Source organism: Salvia splendens, unplaced genomic scaffold (genome assembly GCF_004379255.2).
Source record: "Salvia splendens isolate huo1 unplaced genomic scaffold, SspV2 ctg1000, whole genome shotgun sequence".
Taxonomy (NCBI): domain Eukaryota; kingdom Viridiplantae; phylum Streptophyta; class Magnoliopsida; order Lamiales; family Lamiaceae; genus Salvia; species Salvia splendens.
The window spans coordinates 368-22,814 of record NW_024598538.1 but is presented as its reverse complement, the minus strand read 5'-3'; the positions used below and the strand labels follow the sequence as shown (position 1 = coordinate 22,814).

At 35.7% G+C, this 22,447-nt stretch overlaps 3 protein-coding genes across 3 annotated transcripts; 1 reads left to right on the top strand and 2 right to left on the bottom strand.

Moving 5' to 3' along the window:
• Nucleotides 1-12,677: 12,677 nt before the first annotated feature.
• LOC121788255 (zinc finger CCCH domain-containing protein 15-like) lies at nucleotides 12,678-15,361 on the bottom strand. The gene is made up of 3 exons (XM_042187003.1): nucleotides 15,244-15,361; nucleotides 14,225-14,926; nucleotides 12,678-13,267 (listed from the first exon to the last, which is right to left on the bottom strand). The coding sequence occupies exons 2-3, from the start codon at nucleotides 14,885-14,887 to the stop codon at nucleotides 12,938-12,940; spliced, it is 993 nt and encodes a 330-aa protein (XP_042042937.1). The 5' UTR covers nucleotides 14,888-14,926; nucleotides 15,244-15,361; the 3' UTR covers nucleotides 12,678-12,937.
• A 2,616-nt stretch (nucleotides 15,362-17,977) lies between these two features.
• On the top strand, nucleotides 17,978-18,860 carry LOC121788253 (two-component response regulator ARR10-like). Its single transcript, XM_042187001.1, has 3 exons — nucleotides 17,978-18,098; nucleotides 18,178-18,330; nucleotides 18,418-18,860. The coding sequence occupies exons 1-3, from the start codon at nucleotides 17,978-17,980 to the stop codon at nucleotides 18,858-18,860; spliced, it is 717 nt and encodes a 238-aa protein (XP_042042935.1).
• Nucleotides 18,861-18,875: 15 nt separating this feature from the next.
• On the bottom strand, nucleotides 18,876-22,000 carry LOC121788254 (lipid phosphate phosphatase 2-like). Its single transcript, XM_042187002.1, has 7 exons — nucleotides 21,771-22,000; nucleotides 21,595-21,682; nucleotides 21,409-21,518; nucleotides 21,222-21,315; nucleotides 20,920-21,108; nucleotides 20,762-20,821; nucleotides 18,876-19,188 (listed from the first exon to the last, which is right to left on the bottom strand). Exons 1-7 carry the CDS (start codon nucleotides 21,984-21,986, stop codon nucleotides 19,067-19,069), a joined length of 879 nt encoding a protein of 292 aa, XP_042042936.1. The 5' UTR covers nucleotides 21,987-22,000; the 3' UTR covers nucleotides 18,876-19,066.
• Between the last annotated feature and the right edge of the window lie 447 nt (nucleotides 22,001-22,447).

Below are 22,447 nucleotides of genomic sequence, written 5' to 3'. Positions count from 1 at the left end.
CTGAGGGCCTTGTGCGTCTCCAACAACGTCCTCGCCATCGACGCTGTCGCCAACGACGAATACACTTCGGCTGCCTGGGCGGTAGCATTTCCGGGAGCGGAGGTGGGTTGCAGCGGTCGGGATGAGGTCGCGGCCGCCTTCCCTTGGCCTTCGCAGCCTTGACGCCGGGAGGACGTCGGGAGGACATCGGTGTGCCGGAACCGCTGTCGTCCACGTACAACCGTTGAGGTCAACCGGTTGATTGCCGCTGCCGCTGCTCGTGTAACCACCAACTTCGGTGGTCTTCATCCTCTTTGGCGCACTATGTGCAGAATTCCACCTTGGAATTCTGCTTGTCCCTCAAAAGCGTCCAGATGGCCTCGTGCTTGAACTCGCCGAACATCGACCGGTACGACAATTCGCTTTTAGCACGCACGTCTTCCAGCTCTCGCCGCTCCCCTTGTGCCCGCGCGCACTTCTCGAACTCCGCCGCGTACAAGTTCACTTGCTTCTTCACTTGATCCCAGTGCTTGCGGAGTTGCTCACGCTTGCGCTTGTAGCGTTCGGCGGCTTGGCCGCATTGTAGAGGTCGGCGATGCGCTCCCAGTACGCGAACTGCTCTGGTTGTTCGCGAATATCGGATCTTCCGATATATCTACCCAACAACGGGCCAAAATGAGAGTTTCTCTCGTCGTTGTAGTGTACGACGGGGGCGTACTCATCGCAATCACCGGAGGCGGCAACTTCTGCGCCCGCTGCCGGTTCGCTTCTTTTGGCTGGGGCGAAGCGGTCGCGGCGGGGTCGGGATCGGCCGCTGCGGCGTCACGTCGGGAGGGGGCACTGGTCGGGTTGGAGACGGCTCCATGTCCGACAACCCATAGAGTCCGTACTGAAATCGGGATCGTATTGGGCGTTGGTGTCGAACGAACGATATTGGCCGGGTTCTGTACCCGCCAACGCGCATCTCCACTAAACATAGGACTATTTGGACTTGAAGCCATTTCGTAGTAATTATGTAAATGTAAGTTTCGAAAGTGAAATTGTGAAATGAAATGTAAAACGAATGAACTCTATTTATAAAACAACCAAACCGCGTGCCATCGTCCCGATATCGTCCGTGTACGCCACAATGGGGAGGACGATGGCGCGCCCGATGCCTATCGTCCGCAGCCATCGCCGTGTACGCCACAATGGGGCGGACGATGGCGCGGACGATAGGCATCGGGCGCGCCATCCTCCGCGCCCTAGTATCGGCCGCGACGATCGTCCGCGACCTATCGTCCGTACCGCAATGGCGGCGACGATCGATGGCGCGGACGATGCGCGCCATCGGGCGTGCCATCGTCCGCCCATTGCGGATGGCCTGAATCAAAATATTATCAGCCCAATTGTCTCTTATGACCATTAATATTTGAGACCATACATTAAACACAATCTCTACTTCATAATGTTTTTTTTAATTCTCTTCAAGACTTTAAAATAAGTATATTTTTATGAAGCCATTACTATTTACGTATTTTTCCTTACCTAAGCTTAGACTCTACTAATCTAGTGGCGGATGGAGGTGGGGCTGACCGACCCCACCGTCGGCGGCTCGTCTCCGCTCCATGGTCAATGGCCTTCGTAGTTCCTGCCGACCATGGAGTCGGTAGCTCCTTCCAAAATCACAGTCGCATGAATGAAACATTTTTGTTCGATAATACTAATTTCATGTTAGGGAAAAATAAAATGCAATTATAACAACATATTAAAAGGTAGATCTATGAGAAAGTGAATCAAAGACACATCAAGACTATCACTCACAAACGTATTTAACTAATCGTGTTTGATCTTATGGTATTATTATCGTGTGGTGCGACACGATAACAATCGGATTTTCCGTGTTTGACGACCATATTTGGGCCGAATCAATTGGAAATCCAGTCTAACAAGCCAATATATGGGCCCATTTTCAGGTGGGTCAAATTTTAGAGGTGTTGAAATTGAATGCATGAACATATTCATTTCAAATTTACAATGTAGGAGTAGATGGTATATGCTCACTGTTTATGCTATTTTTGATGTCTCATTTATCAATTCACATTTAAAATATTTTTCAAACTTTTCACAAAATTCATCCACGTCGACCTCGTCAAGTTCATCTTTCATTTATTTCATTTAGTTGCTTAAACTCTTATGATTTCATGTGCCAATACTTATTTTATTGATACAAGTTGAAGAGGAAATCTTAGCATATCCTGTTTAGTCAGATTGGTTGTATAAACCAATTATAGTTACCGGCCCAACGTGTCATTATATCACTCTTAATTACACTATTTTTTAATTAGCTTTAAACAAGTAGTATTTTTTTTAATTCGAGTTATATTATGTGAATATATATTATTATGTACTACAAATGACATAAAATTAAAGTCTGATTCGTCCATCTTTTCTATAACTTCAATCAATAAATTTAAAAAAAAACAATTCAAGCTTCGAATTTTTTATACTTATAAAAATAATGAAGGCAACAATTTTTTAAGATATTAAATTACATAAAAAAAACTAATGCTTACAAGGTCGAAACGAAAATGGTGCCCACTTAGGTGTTCATCATGTATGGTATATAATGTCATTTTCATTATTGGGAATTCAATTTAAACGTTTTTTATTTATAAAATAAAATTAAATACTCCATACATCCATGATTAATTATCTTTTTTTAAATATATTTTGATATGTCTATAAATTAGTTTCATTCCATTTGTGTAAATGGTCCATTTTTTCTCTATATTCTCATATTTTTTTCTCACATTCTCGCTTCTATTTTTATTCCACTTTACCTATTAATTACTACATTTTAATTATTTCTCTTTCATTTTATATCAAATTTCTACCTTAAATGTGTGTCGCTTATTATTAATAGTAGGACTATTGAGTATGAATGAAATGGGTATTATTCTCATTATCATAGATGCAATCATTCATATTGATGTTGCGGCTCAATTCATGCCATTCACACAATACAAGATACCAAATATTAATTAGGTGTAACTAATTAAATTGGGTACGAAATAATTGGCATAATTTCGACATATTCGAAAAACGCATGCGAGTAGCCCGTAAGTTTAGAATAAAATATATTTAAAATTCTAATAAAAACACTATATATATATATATATATAATATGATATACAAATAATTCGATATACTTTATTTATCTTTCTTACTTTCTTACGTCTTTCTCTTAATTTTAATTATTTAATGGAATCAAAACTCGTGCTTTAAAGAAATACCACACAGAGTATTGTGGAACGAATGAAATAGGAGGATATAATAATAAAGTATCTATATTCTAGAATAAAAACAACCCCAATCAAATAAAGTAAAAGAAGATAGAAGAATAGAGGAGAAGATTCATTTAATAAATTTTCTTAAAATCAAAACACATAACTATATCAATTCACAAAATTGCATTAAATCCGTTGACATCATAAAACATATCATTCTAAGTATAATATTAGTTCATTAATTTATGAATATCAATTCTACTCAATATAGTGTATCCTTTACATACACCACTGGATCATGAATTTCTCCCACCCAATATAGTAAGTATTGTGTATATATACAGACACCACACATTTACATACAAATACTATATAAAGAATCAAACACCACACACTTCACACACAAAATCATCTCTATACCCAAACTATAAATAAACACTCTCCCCAAACCTTTTACACTTTTACTCCATTGCATGAAAATCACAAACTCATAGAAAAACAAAAATGGGTTTGCAAAGCCAGCTATCCGACGTGTCATGGAATCCACCCTCATACTCGCCGTCGTCCAAATCGAAAAGCGTACGTTACCTCCGATCCCTACTCTCCACTATCCTGCGCACAATCGGCGTATTCTCCACCGCTTTGACCCCCATTCCGTCGGCTCGTTAGACGACGTCGCAGGGTCCGTCTGGCCGGAGTCATCCTTCTCTGCGAGCAGCTGAATCTGAACCGGGATTATTCCTACGCGAACCGTCCGCAGACCGGTTCGGTTCGGAATGCGTCGTGTGCCTGAACCGGTTCGCGAGGGGGAGAGCCTGCGCAAGTTAGCGTGCTGCCACGTGTTTCCACAGGGATTGCTTGGACGGCTGGCTCGGTCAAATGAATTTCAGCTGTCCATTGTGCCGGCGCGCCGCTGGTGACCGAAGAGCGAGTGGCGAGCACGCGGAGGCGCGTGGGAGGTGACGTCATGGCGTGGTTCGCTTTGAAATGGTGAATCTAGCGGCGGCGCGTGGTTTTGCGACGGTAGTTTTGATCTTTGACTATTTAATTTTCTTTTTTGTTTTTTTTAGGGAGTATTTTCTTCTTTGTTTGTTGAAGAGTGCGTGAAATGTCGATGACTCTTCCCTGTCTTAAAAATAAATCATGAATATATTGCATTCAAATTAAAGCTATCTCTTTGTTTACGATTACAAGTTATGAATTTTAGAAAATAAATGTGAAATAAAAAAATTATTTGAAATATAATGACTTAGTATAATACCCCTCATCGAAATAGCAAATAATTAAAAATACATTTATTATTGGACAAAATGTGTATAGTTTTAGCCTTTTTGAACGTTACGTGATTTAAATCAAGATAGCAAAAAAATTATAAGTAACTTTGGTAGTTAGCTAATATGAATTTTAATTTAAAATAAAAAATAGGAGAGATAAAAAAAATTGATTAGATAGAGTAGATTTGGTAAGTTAAATAAATTAAGGAGGGAGAGAAAAATAGTGATGTGCCATATCGTGAAAAAATTGAAATGAAACAATATTTTTTGTAGATTATTCAAAAATGAAAAAAAAAACAGGAATGTTGGTTGAGGGCAATGGGAGTGTGATTTTTATTAGAGTACATTTCTTAAATACATTTTGTTTTAAATGTGGAAAAGTGATAGCTGGCGCCATTTAGGGCTGTGATTTTGTTATAGTTTGTTGTCACATGATTGACATAAAAAGGGTATTATCTTGTGCTTTAATTGATTGTCTGTTGATTTTTTTTCTTTATTGAATTTTTTGTTGTTCATGTTGGTATGTTTTGTTTATTTTGAGATGTTTTAATATAATCATTGTTGGACAACTATGCTGTCATGTTTTGACAATTTTATACTTTTTGAAAAAATAAAATAAATAAACAAAGGAATTTATGCTATGAAGTGTAATGTACAGCAATACAAATTCTTTTTATTGCATACAATTTTGTATGTGTAAATTTGCATCATAAGAGTATCCACTATAAGGCGGACACAATAGCCCCGCCAGTTTTTATAGCAATTTTGTTGTCCATAGCCCCAAAATTCTATTGCCAAAGTGGACACCTCAATAGCAAAATTCCACATATTCACATTCCAATTCTCGAACGCGGCTATGCGTCCGAATAGCAAAGTGTTTTATTGCGTGCACAAGCTTAGCCGCGTCCTACTATAGTGGACACTCTAAGAGACCAAGAGAAAGAAAATGGACACGCAAGAAAATACAAAAGCTCTAAAAGCAAAGTAAAAGGAAACTTTGGCAATATATCATTAAATTACTTATTTTGCACACTTTTAATATCTTTCTTGTGACTATTTGCATATATGAAAAACTAGCTCTTGCACTACTACAAAATAATGTCTTTTGAAGCTCACGATTATTTGTTTTACTAAACAAAAATATGAACACCATCTCCTTTCATTCACCTTCTTGTTAGATTGAACTAATTTAGAATAATTAATTTGTATGGCTGTGCTCATAACCATATTAGAAACCTAACATAGAATATTTAATTTTATTTCCACTTGCAAGTTATTGTGCTTTGGATCAAACAATAATTATCTTGTGGTGTCCATTAGATGCTTTGACATTCGAAAAAGGTGAGATGCATTTTCATTCACAAACAAAGTTGCTTTAATTTAGGGGTCAAATGACTCAATCATGTCGCCTTCAATTTGCGTGGTCCTATTTGAAATAGAAGATGGAAAATGAATTTTGATTATATTTCAAATGTGTGGTCTTTATAACTAACAAATGTCTTATACTATTAACATTTTTCGATGAGATAGTGTTTTTATTTTGATAAATATGGATTATGTGATTTTCAATGGACATCTCAAAATAAAAATGTATTTAACATTTTTAGTCAGACATGTATATTAAATAAGAGCAAAAAGGTACTCCATAAACTAAAAATTACTTTTATTAGGACGAATGAAGTATCTTTAATAGTAAAAAATTACAAGAAGCCCACATTCCATATATCACATAAAGCCCAAATGCTTTAAAAGACAAAGAAGCCCAATACTGTGAAGAAATTTTCAAATATTTGAAGTCCAGTTGCAGAGCTATTTATTGGGCTGTGGTTGATTCATTTATGAACTAGATATAGTGATGCCTTTGAAATTAATAGGAGTAGCACTTAAGCCCAATATATATACTATGTAACATAGTAGTACTATGTCATTTTTGTTTATCATAAACTTTTTGTAGTATCATTTTTTACTTTTCCTACAGATATTGGGAATTACCTATCTTACAAACACAAATGTCATACTCTCAACATATATTTTGGAGTATTAAGTTTACAACCTTATACTAATTATTTTTCCCAAGTTTTCAATTTTAGCACTTCTCATTGCGATTTCTTTTCTAGATTTAGCTTCTTCCGAACTATTTTTCTGCATATATTTACCTTTACAACACATAATTTTTGCTACCCAACAGAGAATATGTGTCAATATAAAACAAAATAATCTGATGAACTGTCCCTTCCACTATTTTTTTAACTTATTAAACAAAGCAAAAGGAGAAAGACAGAAAGTGAAATATGAGAAGTCAAAAGACAAATACTTTAACTTTTTTCTGATTTCCAATAAAGAGAGAGAAAATTACATTGAGAGGTGTAAGAGATGCATGCCCAGCACCAAATACTCCAAACCCCAAATCCACCCCCATCTTTCGATAATTCCAAAATCCACCCCAAAAATCCACCTTAATACAAAAAACATCCCAAACTCGGCTACCTTGTATGCATCTCTTACATCCATTTCTCATCTCAAATTACAAACACTAAAACGTGGAAATTAAAAATAAACAAAATACATCTAACATTTCAAGAAATGCCAAAAATAAAGTAAAATAAAATAAAACATAGTGAATAAATTCGGACCGATACCCTCAATTCCCGCCATGCAACAATTACGATCTTCCGATTTTGCCCCTGGATAGAAATTCGGGAGAGCGGAATTGCACGGCTATTTTTCAGCGGTTAGTTTATGCTAACAAACAACTCCTCCTCCGCCGTCTCCGCCGCACTCCGCCGCCGTAGCCGCCGCGTGAGCCTCCAATCATGCCGTTAATTAACTGTTTTGGTAGTGGAAAGCAAATGAGGTAAGGAATGGGAGTGGAATTTAGTGGCAAGAAATTAGATTTTTTTTGTAGGAAGGGGAAGGTTGAAATATAAGGCAAGGGTAAGAAATGATAGAATCCAGTTGTATATAAAGACAAGACTGCAAGCTTTAAGGTTGAGCGTGACTCCTTCTTTGTGTGTGTGAGTAGATACAAACTCTATCTCTTTTTTTTCTCTCTCTCTCACACACAATCTATGGTGTATATATATGTGTGTGTATACTAATGCTAGAGATTTATTTGGTGTTGAGATTGTAGTCCAAGTAGGGTTAAGGGCATGTTTGTGGGAAATGTAGAAATGTCCACTAGCACGATTTTCAAGGCCTTGAAATTTTCTTACGGCTACTTGTACACACACTAATTTTCTTACCGTCATTAGCGATACAGAAATGGTGGTAGAAATTGTGTTACCTGAGGGATTTACATTATTAGTCTAATAATATATTGGATTTCTAAAATTAGAAAGTTTATGGAGTAAGTTTTTAAGGACATATTAAGAATACATAGTTTAATATTTTTAGGGACAGGGGAATATATATAATGTATATAATGAGGTTATGATTTTATAATGACCTAATTGCAATATACTAGTACTTCTTTCGTCCCATGTTATTTGAAGCATTTCTTTTCGACACAAGATTTAAGAAAATTGTGTTTAGTGAGTTAAATAAAGATAAAATAATGTAGAGGAAAGAATAAAGTAAGAGCAAGGAGAGAGATTATAGTAAAAGAAAGAATAAAGTAGGTGAGATAAAATGTTTTATTTTTAGCCTAAAAGAGAAATGACTCAAGTAACTTGGGACATCCCAAAATGGAATACGATTCAAGTAACTTGGGACGGATGGAGTATATATAATGAAATAAATTTGTTATATGTTACTCCTTCCGTATACCATTAGAAGTCTCAGTTTTTCAGTTTAATCCGTCCACTATTCAGAAAGTCTTGGTTCACTTTTACTGTAAATGATAGGTGGATCATATATTCCACTAACTCAAATAGGACTTCTAACGACAGAAGAAAGGGAGTAACATTCTCTCATGTATATCATAATTCATGTGTTAAAAAAAAAATTAATTTATAGCGGGACTCTAGATATAATTTTCGGACAACTCTACCATATGGTCCTCTATAGCTAAACCATAATCCTTTTTTAATTATCTGAATGTAGTTTAGTCATTTACCATGTCTAAGTGAAAATAATGCCTACTACTTTATACTACTACAATAAATATGATTCTAATTATAATTCAACTCTACGCATATTGAGAGATATTATTTTATGGAGAATTTGGGGGAGACGTAGATTAATATGCAATGAGAAAAGAAAAAGTGGCACTTGATGTGGTTGGTTTGTCTCTCTTTGCTTTCGTGATACGTGAGTTTCTAAATCTATCTCTCTCAACTCAAGACAAAATTCTTCATGGACCACTTTTGAGTTTTATTACCTTATTATTGCCTATTGTACATTTGCGTTTTTTTATATTTATTAATTTACACACATGATCATCACTAAAACAAAGTAATTACTCTAAACAAAGTAATTGGACTTTATGTACTCCAATGATACTTGTATAGTAAGTAAGGTTAGTGATAAAACGTAAACACTAAAATATTGTACAAATTCCAAATTATAATATGGATAGTTAGAAAATGTCAACATATGACAAAATAACAGCAACAAAAAAATGTAAACATAGTTTCAACACAATGTCAACACAACATCAATCGTTGACATTATGTTGACATTTTTTGTTACTATAATTTTGTCATCTACGGTTAACTTTTTCTAACAATTCATATCATAGTTTGAAGTTTATAAAATATTTAGAGTTTGCATTTTATTATATTCCTATATAGCAACGTGGTAGATATAAATTATACTCATATATTTGTAGGAGTATTATTCAATCAAATTGAAATTTTAATTTTAAAAGATTATTAATTGATATGACAGAAAATACGGTGGTGTACGATTGTACATTTATAGATGTTTTTTCCTATAAGTAGACTGTTTAAGCGTAGTGAAAAGACTGGAATTGATGAATGGGAGTGTTAAAATCGCTCTATTCTTGGATTTGTCAATCAAGTTGTGACAAATCCAAAAGCTGAATTCGATCTATAAGTCAGCCAAATTAAGATTCTGATGTCGTTTTTTTTAATTAAATAAGAAAGAAAAGAAAAAGATGACTTTCTACTTTTATTAATTATTTAATTAATTTCCACCAGTGCCCCTAAATCATAAAAGTTGTGCATAATTGAAACCACTAATCACAATTAGAAAGTGTTTCACTATCGTCCGCTCCATTGTGGATACTCTAAAACAAAATGAATAGTATATTTCCCTAAAATTCAAGATTGTTATGGATATATCCCACTCTTGCGCAAATCATTATGTACTTATAATGTGATTTTCTTACATATATAAATTTGTAAAATTGTAAGTAAAAGTGTAAAGTAAAAATATACATCAGCTTAAACATTAAGTAGGTTGGCTCCTTTTTATCACGAATTGATTTTGAAATGAAATCGAGCCTGATTGTTTTTTTTTAATAATACTTTATTCGTCTCAATATAGATATTGCACCTTTTTTAGTTTGAGCACAAAAGATGTCAAATTTTTTTAAAAACATATTTTCCTCGCATTAATATATCCACTTAACATACAAAATAACATTTTTCAAAATCACGTGACATTACTTGAGTGTGATATCTGTCTCGATGGGGAAATAGTACTCGTAAAACAGTTGATTGTTTAGTTGATAATGTGAGTTAAAATGTTAAATATGCCCATTTTATTGGTGAATATTCCTACTCATATGGACCGTATTTAATAAATGAACAAGGGACAAATTTATGGGTGAATTTAAAAGAAAGTTATGGCAATTTTTTATAAAATAGAATAATAAATACTAATTTCTATTATAATTACATTCTAATTAATCCAAAAACCAATGATTAGAGGATGAAATATAGACATGTGAGAATGGGAAATAAAAATAAAATTTAGAGAGTGTCTAATCAGTGTCGGGTTATAGCCGGACAGATAGCGGCGCGTGAGCATCGAGACGCCGCTCGTGTTTAGCCGTTTGAAGCCACTCACCCTTTTTATTTTCACATTTTTTTATTCTTTCCAAATCTATAGCAATATATAGGTCGTGGGATTCTGTCACTAGTCACCTCACTCAACTACCCATTTATTTCCTCAAGATATTTTCTTATTTTTCTATTTTGAGAAATTGGTTTGTTGCAGAAGATTGGACAAGTAGATATTGAAAGGGTGTTAGGATAATAATTTTGAGAACTAATTACACTCCAAAACTTATTACACCAATATTGTACAAAGTTGCTGATTGTATATTGATAATCCAATATTTCTCTTGTATGTTTCCATTTTGGGAAAGTCCTTTGTGACATTTGTTTTCGTTTTTGAACAACTTTTTTTATATAGTACTCCGTATGTAAATTTTTGTAAACAATATTGTAGTAGTGGAGGATATTTTATTCACACATTTTCATGCCACTTTTTCACTTTTGCACTAAAAAAAAGCTTTATTTAGTAGTGAAAATATTTGTTGCTAATTATCATAATTGCACTGATAAAAATTGGTTAGCAACGGATTAACAACATATCTACATTGCTGCTAAATTGTTTGTTGCTAATGTTTTGAATAACGATAATCTATAATGCTTATTTCCAGTACAAGAAGATTGATAAATTTATGTGTTCGTGTTGATATTTTTAACATACAAAATTGATATTTAATTATTAGTTATTACTATAAAAAGTTAGTATTTGATCACACCCCTGCTTTCTCATACTCTTCTTTAACGAGGCACACCTCGTTTATATTTATGAACACTATAAAAAAGTCCTTTTCAAGCACTAAAATGGTCAGAAATAATCAAATGAGATTAGAAAACATAATATTCTGTACAATTGTGATGATTAGATGTGCTTAGAAAATTGTCATAATTTGCGAGCACATGGTGTGCTCGAAAATAGGAAGTCGAAAAATGAGCGCTTTTTTATGTAGTAAAACTCGTTTTTTCTCTATGTTTCCATTCAACAAAGTTTGATAATTCCACAGTTTCCATATAAAAAGAAGTTAATTTACGTAGACAATCGGCACTACAAGATTGTGGATTTATGGGCTATAGGTAAACCACTTTTCCCTTTATTAAAAGAAACACATTTTCACTCGACCATCATTCCCACCCATGGTAAATCATATGGGCATCATTTCATGTAAATTCAATTATAGAAAAAATGATTGGGTAATCTTACATATTTTTGGTCTTTTGTGTGGGCAGATGTGGGTCCCCAATATTCTTTATAATTGTCTTCTACTATTTGGCTAAGTTCATGGAGGTATATGTATATATGCTATGATAGCATATGTAGGTGTCCCACAAAATGCAATTTAGAAACTTAGACATACTTTTTGGGTGTATATTTCAACCATTGTAGATTGATAATCGTGCAGCAACTCCTTTAGTATCTTTTCCCTTTTTTTGGGGTGTTGAAAATTGAAAGTAGTTTCAATATTTCTGAAGTTATTAGTATGACAGTATCTCTACTTCTAAAAAGTGTTACTAATACCTTGGAATTTATTTTAATCTTATTCTTACTGCTCAAGATATGATAAGTATCCACGCATAATAGTACATGGAGTAATAAAAAAGGGGAAGTTGCGGAAATATGGTGGTGTTTGGTCAAATTCGTGTCTGCAACTTTCAAAATCAATTTGAAAAATCATGAGTTTAGATTTATTTGTAATTATTTCAGGGTGGAATTTTCAATTTTCGATGAACCTAATGTGACGGCAGGAAAATCATAGTACATAAATATCAACGCCGATGAATTGACCGATGTCATCTACTAATAAAAAACATCATCATCTGGTTGAAAAACATCAACAATATATTGCATAAGGATGACCTCATTTTTTCTCTAGATAATTGCGAACATATCAAAACGTCATAGTTTTTTCAGTTGATTTTTTATGTTGCGGGATGGACGAGAACTTGCCAAACCTTGTGATATTTTCAGCAATTTTCCATAAAAACAAAAAAAGTTATTAAAATTTTTATCGGCCGTTTAGTGGCCTGCTACAACTATTGGGCAATTATTGGATCAAAGTTCCCACTCCACTAGTTTATCAAAACAATATATAAATATATAAATATTTGTATGTAACACTAATACATGACTTAAAAATCAGTATCATAAAAGACACAGCAAACAGTTATCATAAATGGTGAGTAGACATTGCAAAAATGAATTTTCAGCCAAGTAATCAGCATGGCAAAGCATTATTATGAATAATGACATTTAAACGTAAAGAAAATTCACAAAATGATGAAAGCACACAGTTGTCTATTTCATATCCTAAGCCATATGACATATGAATTCTATTCGAACAAAGGCTCAATGTTATTAGCACATTTGATGCTTATTTACTTACATCGTCGAATCCAATTCTACATAACGCCATACTCTTTCATGCAAAACACAGATAAAGAGTAGCCACATTAAGATGTGTTACCGGTAGTTCATAGGTTGAAGAGTGTTGGTGTTCATGGCCCTCACGAGCTCCTCCTCCTCGGTGAGAGTGTGGCGGAAGTGGCAGCGGTGGCCGTAGGGGCAAGGGACGCCGTTCAAGACCATGCGGCAGACCTCGGTCTTGTAACGAGGGTGGCGGAGGACTGGCCTGAGCTCAGCGATGCCATGAGCAAACTGGCAGTTAGCTCCGTATGGGCAGGCTCCGGTCTGTTGCCATTTGTTGCAGAGCTCAGTCTTGAACATGCCCTGATTGTACACTTCGAGTTCCACAGCTTGCTCCTTCTTACCGCCTTTCACATACACCTTTTGCTGCATCCATAGCATAACAGAGGACTTAATGAGCCTAATCTACTATTTATTCCGATATTTATCAATATATCATATCACTCAAAGCAAGTCTCCATACAAGTTTGAGTCCTAACAAAACTGGCTAGCATCAATAGCAAAAGGATGAATCAGGAGATACAGAGGAAGACATTCTGTTATCAAGACTGACAAATTGGGATATTCTGCTTTGTTTTTTCAATCAATTATAGCAATTTATGTTTAGCTCCTTCTTACCACCTTTCACATACACCTTTTTCTGCATTCACAGCATAACAGAGGACTACATAAGCCTAATCTACCATAAATTCCTATACTTCATAAATCTATCGTATCACTCAAAGTAAATGTCTCCTAACAAAACTGGCTAGCAAGCATCAATATCAAAAAGATGAATCGGGAGATACAGACGAAGGCATTCTGATTTCAAGAATGATAAAAATTAGAATACTCTGCTATGTTTTTTCAATCAATTAGATTAACTTTGTTGAGATCAGCTCTAAAATCATCAAGAATGGCATAAATAGAGTTTGAGTCCTAACAAAACTGGCTAGCATCACAATTTGGGACCTTGCACATACACCTTTTGTTGCATTCACAGCATAATATTTTATGAATCCATCGTATCACTCAAAGTAAACGTCTCCTTACAAGTATGATTCCTAACAAAAGTGGCTAGAATCAATAGCAGAAACATGAATCAGTAGATATAGAGAAAGGCATTCTGCTTCCAAGAATGACAAATTGGGATAATTCTGCTTTGTTTTTTTAAGTCAATTAGATTGAGATCAGCTATTATATCATCAAGAATGCCATAAAAGAGTTTTTCTCAGTCACAACTTCCTGTTCAAAAATACCAATTTCTTGATGCAAATCAATGTATAATAATTGAAAGCTAGCATATTACTAATATACTGTAACTATATGAAGCAATAAAATTACCGTCCCATTGTTTTCGTTTAATGCTTTGACAACTTTGGGGCCGGCGCCGCTGCTGCTGGCATAGTCCCGCGCCGCCTTGAGATAGCCATTAGAGCGAACTGAAATGCTCTTTGGCAAATGAACACGCTTCTCTCCTAGCCCACCCTGACCGGAATCCATCACGCTAGTGGGGCTCCGCGCCACCGCCTCATTCTCACTCGTCCCCTCCTCTTCCTCGCTCATCTTGCGCATCCTGTCGTCTAAATTTTCCAAACCAGGACGAGGATCGACGTCCACACCACGAAATGGCGGCGGCGAATTGAGCAGAAGATTCAACTGATTGTTCAAATCGAGGTTTGCCATTTTCAGATTGACGTTCTCCTGTCGGAGCGTCTGCGCATGCTTCGCCGCGCTGCGGAGGCGCATCAGCACCATGCGGTGGCGGTTTGTCAGGTCCTGACTCAGCAGCTGCTGGAATTGGGGCAAGCACGGATCTAGGGCTTTCTCGCCTCCAGCGGAAGAGAAATTGGGGGATCCGTCGTCGTTTAGGTAGTTATTCTCGAAGCTTGACGAATGATTTGGCGAGAAAATCGACGAGTACATCAACGGATTCAGATCGAAATCGAATTCACCGTTGAAAGGCATAGTGGAGATTCCGGATGAGATTGAGATTTCTCTCTGCATAGTTCCTAGCCGCGGTGCATACGAATTCTGTGCAGAGCTCTGCTTCGCCATAAAAAGGCAAAATACATGAGATTTCACGAATCTTCTGAAATCGAGAGCTGTATATTTAAAAATTGCAACTAGTTCTTCTGATAACTCAATGAAATCTTATTGAATTTGAAGGAAAATCTGAAATTGAGTGATATGCATGCGAACGACATAAAACTTTGTCGCACTGCACTGCATAATTGATCTAATTTAAAATGAGCGCTATTTAAACGACATAAAAGTTCTTCGCGTTGCAGAATTGATCGAGGATAATTTCATCGCTCAATTGCGTCGATGAATTGAACTAGAAACAGTTTAGATTAACTCACTTGATTAGCAATCAAACTTCACGCGTAAGCTTCAAATTGCTCTGCAAAACACCTTATGCTCCTACGCGAGAGAGAGAAGAGAGCGGTTTTCTTTTCCAGAGAGAGAAGCAGAAACTTGAGAAGTGGTGGAGAGGATGAAGAAGATGGCGTGATTTATACTCTGAGCTCAGCTGATTGTATTTGACGCGCGTGCCCTTGCATGGTGAATGTTCTTCGAATGCATTGAAGGGTATTTTCGGCAAACTAATTAACCAGAATATTAGATGTGGTTTGGCGGGAAAATTCTTAACAAGATTAAGTACCTTATTAATGTGTATCATCCTATAGTTTATATTATAATCAAACAATTTTTATTCAACTCAAAAGTTCAACAATTTTAACGAGTAACTTTGGAGTAGTAGTAACTTTTTTTATATAATATGGTGAAATTAATTTTAGACTCATTTCACTCTACTATTTCACCAACTACTATAATTTCATGGTTATTAAGCGATTAATTGAGATGATTAAACGAAAATAATAATAACAAATAGCATAAATGTTTGAAACATGTGCTTTTCTAAAAATGATGATTATCCTAATCATTTTTGATATATTTTTGGAATCTCTCCCCAAGTTATCTTAAGTACTTTTCTTGAAAAAACAAATGATTCATTTTTCACAACGCCAAATTAAAAGAGCTTTAAAAGGCTTAAGATAGACAATTAATTAGTACTAGTTATTAACATGCTAATTATGCATATTTGTGAAAATAGTTTGTTAGAGGAACAAAATCCATCATATCTCAATCAAGTCTTTTCATCAATCTTACTCAATATAATTTGCAGTTAGTTGAAAACCACAGTTGCAACACACGTTGTAGTTAGCAAATACACATTTTAATTGATTTGCTTGATATAGAAGTTATTTTAAATTTGTGGGCAAGATTGAACTTGTTGGTGGGCTTGCAAATTCTTGCATTTTTTTAATTTGATTTATTTCTTTGTTATACAAAAGTTAGATTAAATTAACACAAAAAGCCATCAGTAGCAGACAAAAGACTCATGATTGTGATCGAACAACTTTGCTTCTTTAACACAACATTAAACTAGCTCTAAAATCTGGTGAAATTTGGCAATGATCAATTTTGGTTTTTGACCAATTACAAAGTGCTTTTTTGTTGTAATGTCATGGTTTGTTAAAGCTCATGCTACTTCTCACTGACCTTCACATAGAAGTTTCATCTTCTCCCATAGTAGGGTTTTCATTCGATTTTTTTTATAAAGTAATATGCCCAAGCCAAAAGAATAACGAGCCTAAAAGTTAAACAATAGTATAACAAACTCAAAATAGTTATAACATACAACAAACCCACAACGCATACACTAATGCAAATATACCAAATTGGAAATACCCAAACTCCTACATATCCATCAACCAAGTTAACACTAGTTTGCTCTTGAATGCTTTCATATATCTCGGCTCTTTGTGGTCGCACTGCTCCCGCTGATGCTCTAATATCGCACCAATCTTCAAGTCATTGTCCTGGATGGAATGGAAATTTTGGGTAGCATCCTCTAGTCCATTCTCCCAAGCGCCAAAATAACATTTTCGTCTATGTCTCCCAATTGGACTCCAAACCTTGAAAGATTACCTTGTTGCGGATATCCAATATCGGTTATATGGCGACGTAGGGTTCTAGATTTTTCTTTCTAAGTTGTGGAATGGTCCCAACCAAGAGACTAGGCATGCCAACTTGTCTTTTAGATAAGCAAATAGACATGTTTCATATTTAGCGGCAAAAATACCACAATCTACTACTATGCACTTGTAACCTAAAAAACAAATTAATGACAACCTTTTATACCATCGTCCAAGATCGTGGATAGATTTCACAATAGATTATCGACGGTCGTTTGATTCTAATTAATATTGTTAAATAGTAGAAAATATTCAAATAAAAACTTTTTTTTAAATGAGAACATGAGAACCGATTGCATTGAAGGTATACAGAATCTGCAGTTAATTAATATGTAAACTATATATCTCGATTGGGATAATGTCAACCTCTAAAACTCCATTATTATAGTGTTCTCATAGATACTTTATCTACATCTAGTGTGAATATTTTATATATTAATTAAGTATACTAAAAATTCTCATATTTTATATGAACATGTGAAGATGTATGGATGCTTCAAGTCTTCAACAAAATTTAAAGGTACAAATTTTGAATTGACAATGAGAAAAAAAAGCCCAGGCCTATTTTTCAAGCATAATACATGTTCTTAATAGTCAATTTGCATATGAGTGTACACTCTATATCATGTCTATGACTATATTAGTATCTTAAATTCATAAATTCAAGAATTTATTGGGCATGATAATTTAGAATCTAGAATCTTATAGTATATATACTTAATTTGGCTATACGAATTATCTAAAAATCCGATGCACTTTATTTTCTGAGAAGGGAGGGAATCTGGATCACTGGATTTTCATGGATTCTGAATAAATAAAAATAAAATAATAAATTCAGACAGATTCTTATCAAGATGGAATGCCTTAAATTAATGTTCACTAACATTTATTTAGATTGATAGAATCTACTAAACACATTATTGCATCGATAGAACCACCAGATTTATGAACAAATAAAAAGATACTCAAAATATTTGTTTTCCACTTTACGGTCTTTCATTTTTGCATAAATTGACATTTTCCTACCAAAATAATTGTGATGAATTTTGCAGAGATGGATCAAGAAATAAACACAATTCCTTCAATTTTCCGAGGCCTTCGTATTCTTCTGCTTGATGATGACACAGAATCATTGTTAAAGTTAGCATCACAATTGGAAAATTATTCGTATAGAGGTAACATTTTAGTTTCTTTATTTACTTACTCTATGACTAAATTTTTGTTTATAACTATTGATTTTATTCATAACAACAGTAACGACTACCGAACTGCCCACAATTGCACTATCCATTTTGCAAGAACGATTGGACCGTTTCGATCTCATCATGGCCGACGTTGAAATGCAAGAAATGGACTGTTTCAAGTTTATAAAGAGTCTACAGCTTATTAAGGACATTCCCATCATATGTAAGATTTCTAGTATTTTTTCTGTTATATTTTCATATTCTATCTTATATTTCATTTTATCGATACATTGACAACGTATGCATTCAGTGATTTCCGCGGAACCAAAGAGGAGTGTGATCGAGGAAGCCATGGTGAAGGGGGCATGCTTCTTTTTCAAGAAACCAATATCTTCCAAGAATCTCAAGAATGTGTGGCAACACGTTTATAGAAAGACTAGAAAGATGGGAATCAAGAGTAGTGATTGTCAGTCTCATGGAGCCAAGGCAGGGAAAAGGGGGAAAGTTGTCCACGTTATCGATGAAGAGGCTTGGAATGAGCCTGTAAACGAGCATTATGGAGAAGGTGGTCAAGCTGGGAATGATCGGGATGGTCTAGTTGGTGGAATGAGGCTCGGGAAGTCGAGAAGAAAGAGGCCTGCTTCGTCAGAAAACGAAGAAGCGATAGAAAGCAAGAGGAGGAAGCTGGCTGAAAATCATGAATTGGCAGATTCACCTACAAATGTGCGACCTGCCACAATTTGGTTAGGATGATTTTGAAATCAGTCATGAAATTTGATCACCTTTTACATTTCAATGATTTTATAGCAGTCATAGTTCACAGTATAATACTGTAACAGAAGTAGAATTTGTCAAAATCTGCAAGTTTTGTCTATCTACCTCTAATAAATGGATTAGCCTTTTTCTACCATGTGCAAATAGTCTGTACTAGTTGGTTTTCGCCTCCACTATTTGATATATCAGACTTGCACGGTCTCAAATTCCGACTCTCTTACAGTTAGATGGCTTCCATGGTTCGTTGATGCTCGGTTTTCACTCTGTGACTCTGCCACCATGTTGAGATATGCATGAGGCGCCCAACCTGCATCGCCATCACAAACGAGAATTTAATGTTTAAATTTACAAAAAAATACCTGATAAACTTGTGGTTTAGCAAGTATTTTGGATGTTTAACGTGAACATTTCAGTGTTTTTGTAGCATACTACTTGAGTTTACATCCATTATCCACTAATTAGTGTTTTGACGAGTTTGTCGAGTGTTTGGAGCTAAAACAGGTGAAAATGACTTGAAAACGAGCTTGAAGGAAGAATCGCCTGACCGGGCGCGCTTCAATGCGCGACTTTCGTATAATAGCCATAACTCTCTCATCCGGACTCCGATGGGGGCGTGCAAGATACTCACGCGAAGCCCTTTCGAAGACGAAGACAATGCTTTAGAGGATTCCAGAGAAAACGCCCGACCGGGCGATTTTTAAGGGGAAAACGCCCGACCGGGCGTTTTGGTCGCGAACACCAGAAAGTTCGCCCGACCGGGCGTTTTGGCGACTTAAAATCGCCCAGTCGGGCGATGTGTTCTGCGAGATTGAAATTGCTATTATTTCCGCCCCGGGTATAAAAGGAGACCTAGGTTTTCGACCTCAACACATCATACACGCCCCATAGCAGATTTTGAAGGTTTGGAGAGTGGAATTGAGAGGAAGGCGTCCCAATCCTCAACAAGATTGAAGACGAAGACGAATTTCTGTTCAATCCACCCTTGGGAGTATTTTCATTGGTTTTCATGTTTTATTCAATGACTATGGTTTATTCTTATGTTTTTGAGTTGAATATGAGTAGCTAAATCATTTGTAGAGTTTTGGTGAAGACTACAATGAATACTTGTGATTGATTCAATAGCTTTTGATTACCTATGCTCTTGTGATTATTTTGTTTCATTCTTGTGCCTTTCAATTCAATTGCCTAGCTACCAATTGGATATATTGACCTAGTTTTGAGTAATCGAGAAATACCTAATTAGGATTGATAAAAGAATGAACAACACCTAGATAATTTGCATTCGAGAGAAGGAATTCTAGAGTGAGGACTTGAATCTTTTGAGTATAGGAGTTAATTGTGAAGTATAGAAGGAGACTTCAATATTAATAGTTAATCAATGGGTTAGTGCACTCGAGAGGGGGCTTAGCCTAGAATAGCGATTGTCCTTCTAATCCTAGAGACTTCAACGGGTAATCAAAGTTGTTGAGTTGTTTACATTGTGGGTATTGTAGTCGGATCCAAAGCTCTACCTCGTTCTCTTATTTGAAACCTATCCTTTGTTGCGTGCTTTTAACTTGTTTATGTTTAATTGTTTTTCCAAGAATCAACCAAACCTTTGAATCGTCTAGATAGTAGTTAAAATCGGTCCGTGGTACTTGAGTTTATACATTTTGACATTTTGTCTCTGTGGGATACGATACTCTTGCTTGCTTTGTGCTACACTAGCCCCGTACACTTGCGGGATTTTCTTGTGTTAAAATAAGTTGAGTCAATACCATATCAGAAGTTTTACCGGGTATAAAAAAGGCGCAACGTTTTGGAGAATAGTTATCAACTCAAGATATTAACTCGAAACAGAAAACGTATCACGGAATGAAAATAAGTGCAGAGAAGAGTACCGTCTATATCATATGGCGGAGGAAAAAATTGCAAGTAACAAAACGAGGCAACTGCCAACCCTGCATTGTTGAGCAACCACAGATTATTAGTAAAAGAAAGCATACACATAAACCACGTAAAACGAAACCAAGGATGCCCAAAATAGCATAAGAAATACCTAGTAGACCTCCAGCAAAGACATCCTGCCAATGATGCCAATAATCATCAACTCTCGATACTCCCACTAACGCTGCCATGAGTAATGGAAAAAAGACGAGACATAGCTTCGCTACATGGCCTCTACGATCAAACACTCTGATTTTACCAGACAAATACCACGCCAGAAAGCCTAGCCCAGCAAAGGACCCTATATGAGCACAGCCAGTATTCAGTTCAGACACCAAAGCTTGTGCAACAGTGTGAAGAAACTGATTATAGGTTTCACTGATTAGTATACGAAGATAGCAATGAATCACTCACATGATGTATGTCCGCTGGGAAAACTTTTATGACCTTCTTTTATGACACTCTTTAATCCAGTGCACTGGACATTCCCTGTCACATTATGAAAAAACTATCCACCAAAGTGTGGAATTACAGTTAGTCAGTTTCTGAGCTGCAAAAGCAATCTGTGGGTTTAAATTTATGGAATTCCAGCATGACTCACAGGTTTACCATCAGGGAAACAGCGCCAGTAGAAGTCAGGCCGAGGGCGGCCAACAGCATCTTTAATTGCATCAGTGAGAACAGCAGTTATAAGTACAGAAAAAAGCAGTCCTGAAAGTGAATGCACACAAACAATATTATATCAATTCTAAGCTTTTTTATTAATGCAAGAGAATGAGAGTCATACCCAACAGAGCATGGTGTAAATCATAGACATCTCGTCGAATAAAGTAGAAGACAAGGATGATGGTTAGAGGCAATATTATTCCTACTATCTGCCCAGATCATAAAAGGGGAAATAGTTAGCAATTGTTTTAACTCAATGAAATGCAGTGGTACAACGGTGCTGATTTAAAGACATACCGGAACAGCCCAAAAGGGAATGGTGTTATCTTTCAACGGATACTTCAGGTCTGTCATCATATCTTGACCGACAAACCGGTGAAATGGTTCAATGACATTCAGGATTATGTCAATCGCCACAAGCAGAAAAAGTATAAGCCAATCATGCATGTGAAACCTGGCTACTTGAGCACCATGAGTTCTAAATGTGTGAGCACCCAACTGAATCTCCGGCATCTTGACAGCCTAGAATGATTGTAGCTCGAACGATTCAGGCACTAAACGAAAACTTTGGGACAGGAGAAGAGAAGTTCCTCTGGCGTCTGTTATCCTAAGAGAAAATGACATATAGTTAACAATCACATAAGCACTAGTTCATGAAGGCAAAAATGAGTGAAACCAAATAAGATTTCAAAGGTCATTATTTAATCAGTTCAATTTCCTGCAGCGCAGCAAAATAAACAGCCATAATTACACCTTAATCACTAACTCCTTTCTTCAATTGAGATCTTCATTTGTGAATTTATATTTTTTCCCTGTAAAATTTCATTGGTGAATTGTAAATACTTCCATCTAATAACGATAGAGTACGAACATTGATATTTCGATCGATAGAGTTCGCTTTAGCTATCCAAACATAAAAACAACAAACTGCGTAAAAATTCATTAGCGAATAGATACTTCCATCTGCGGTTAAC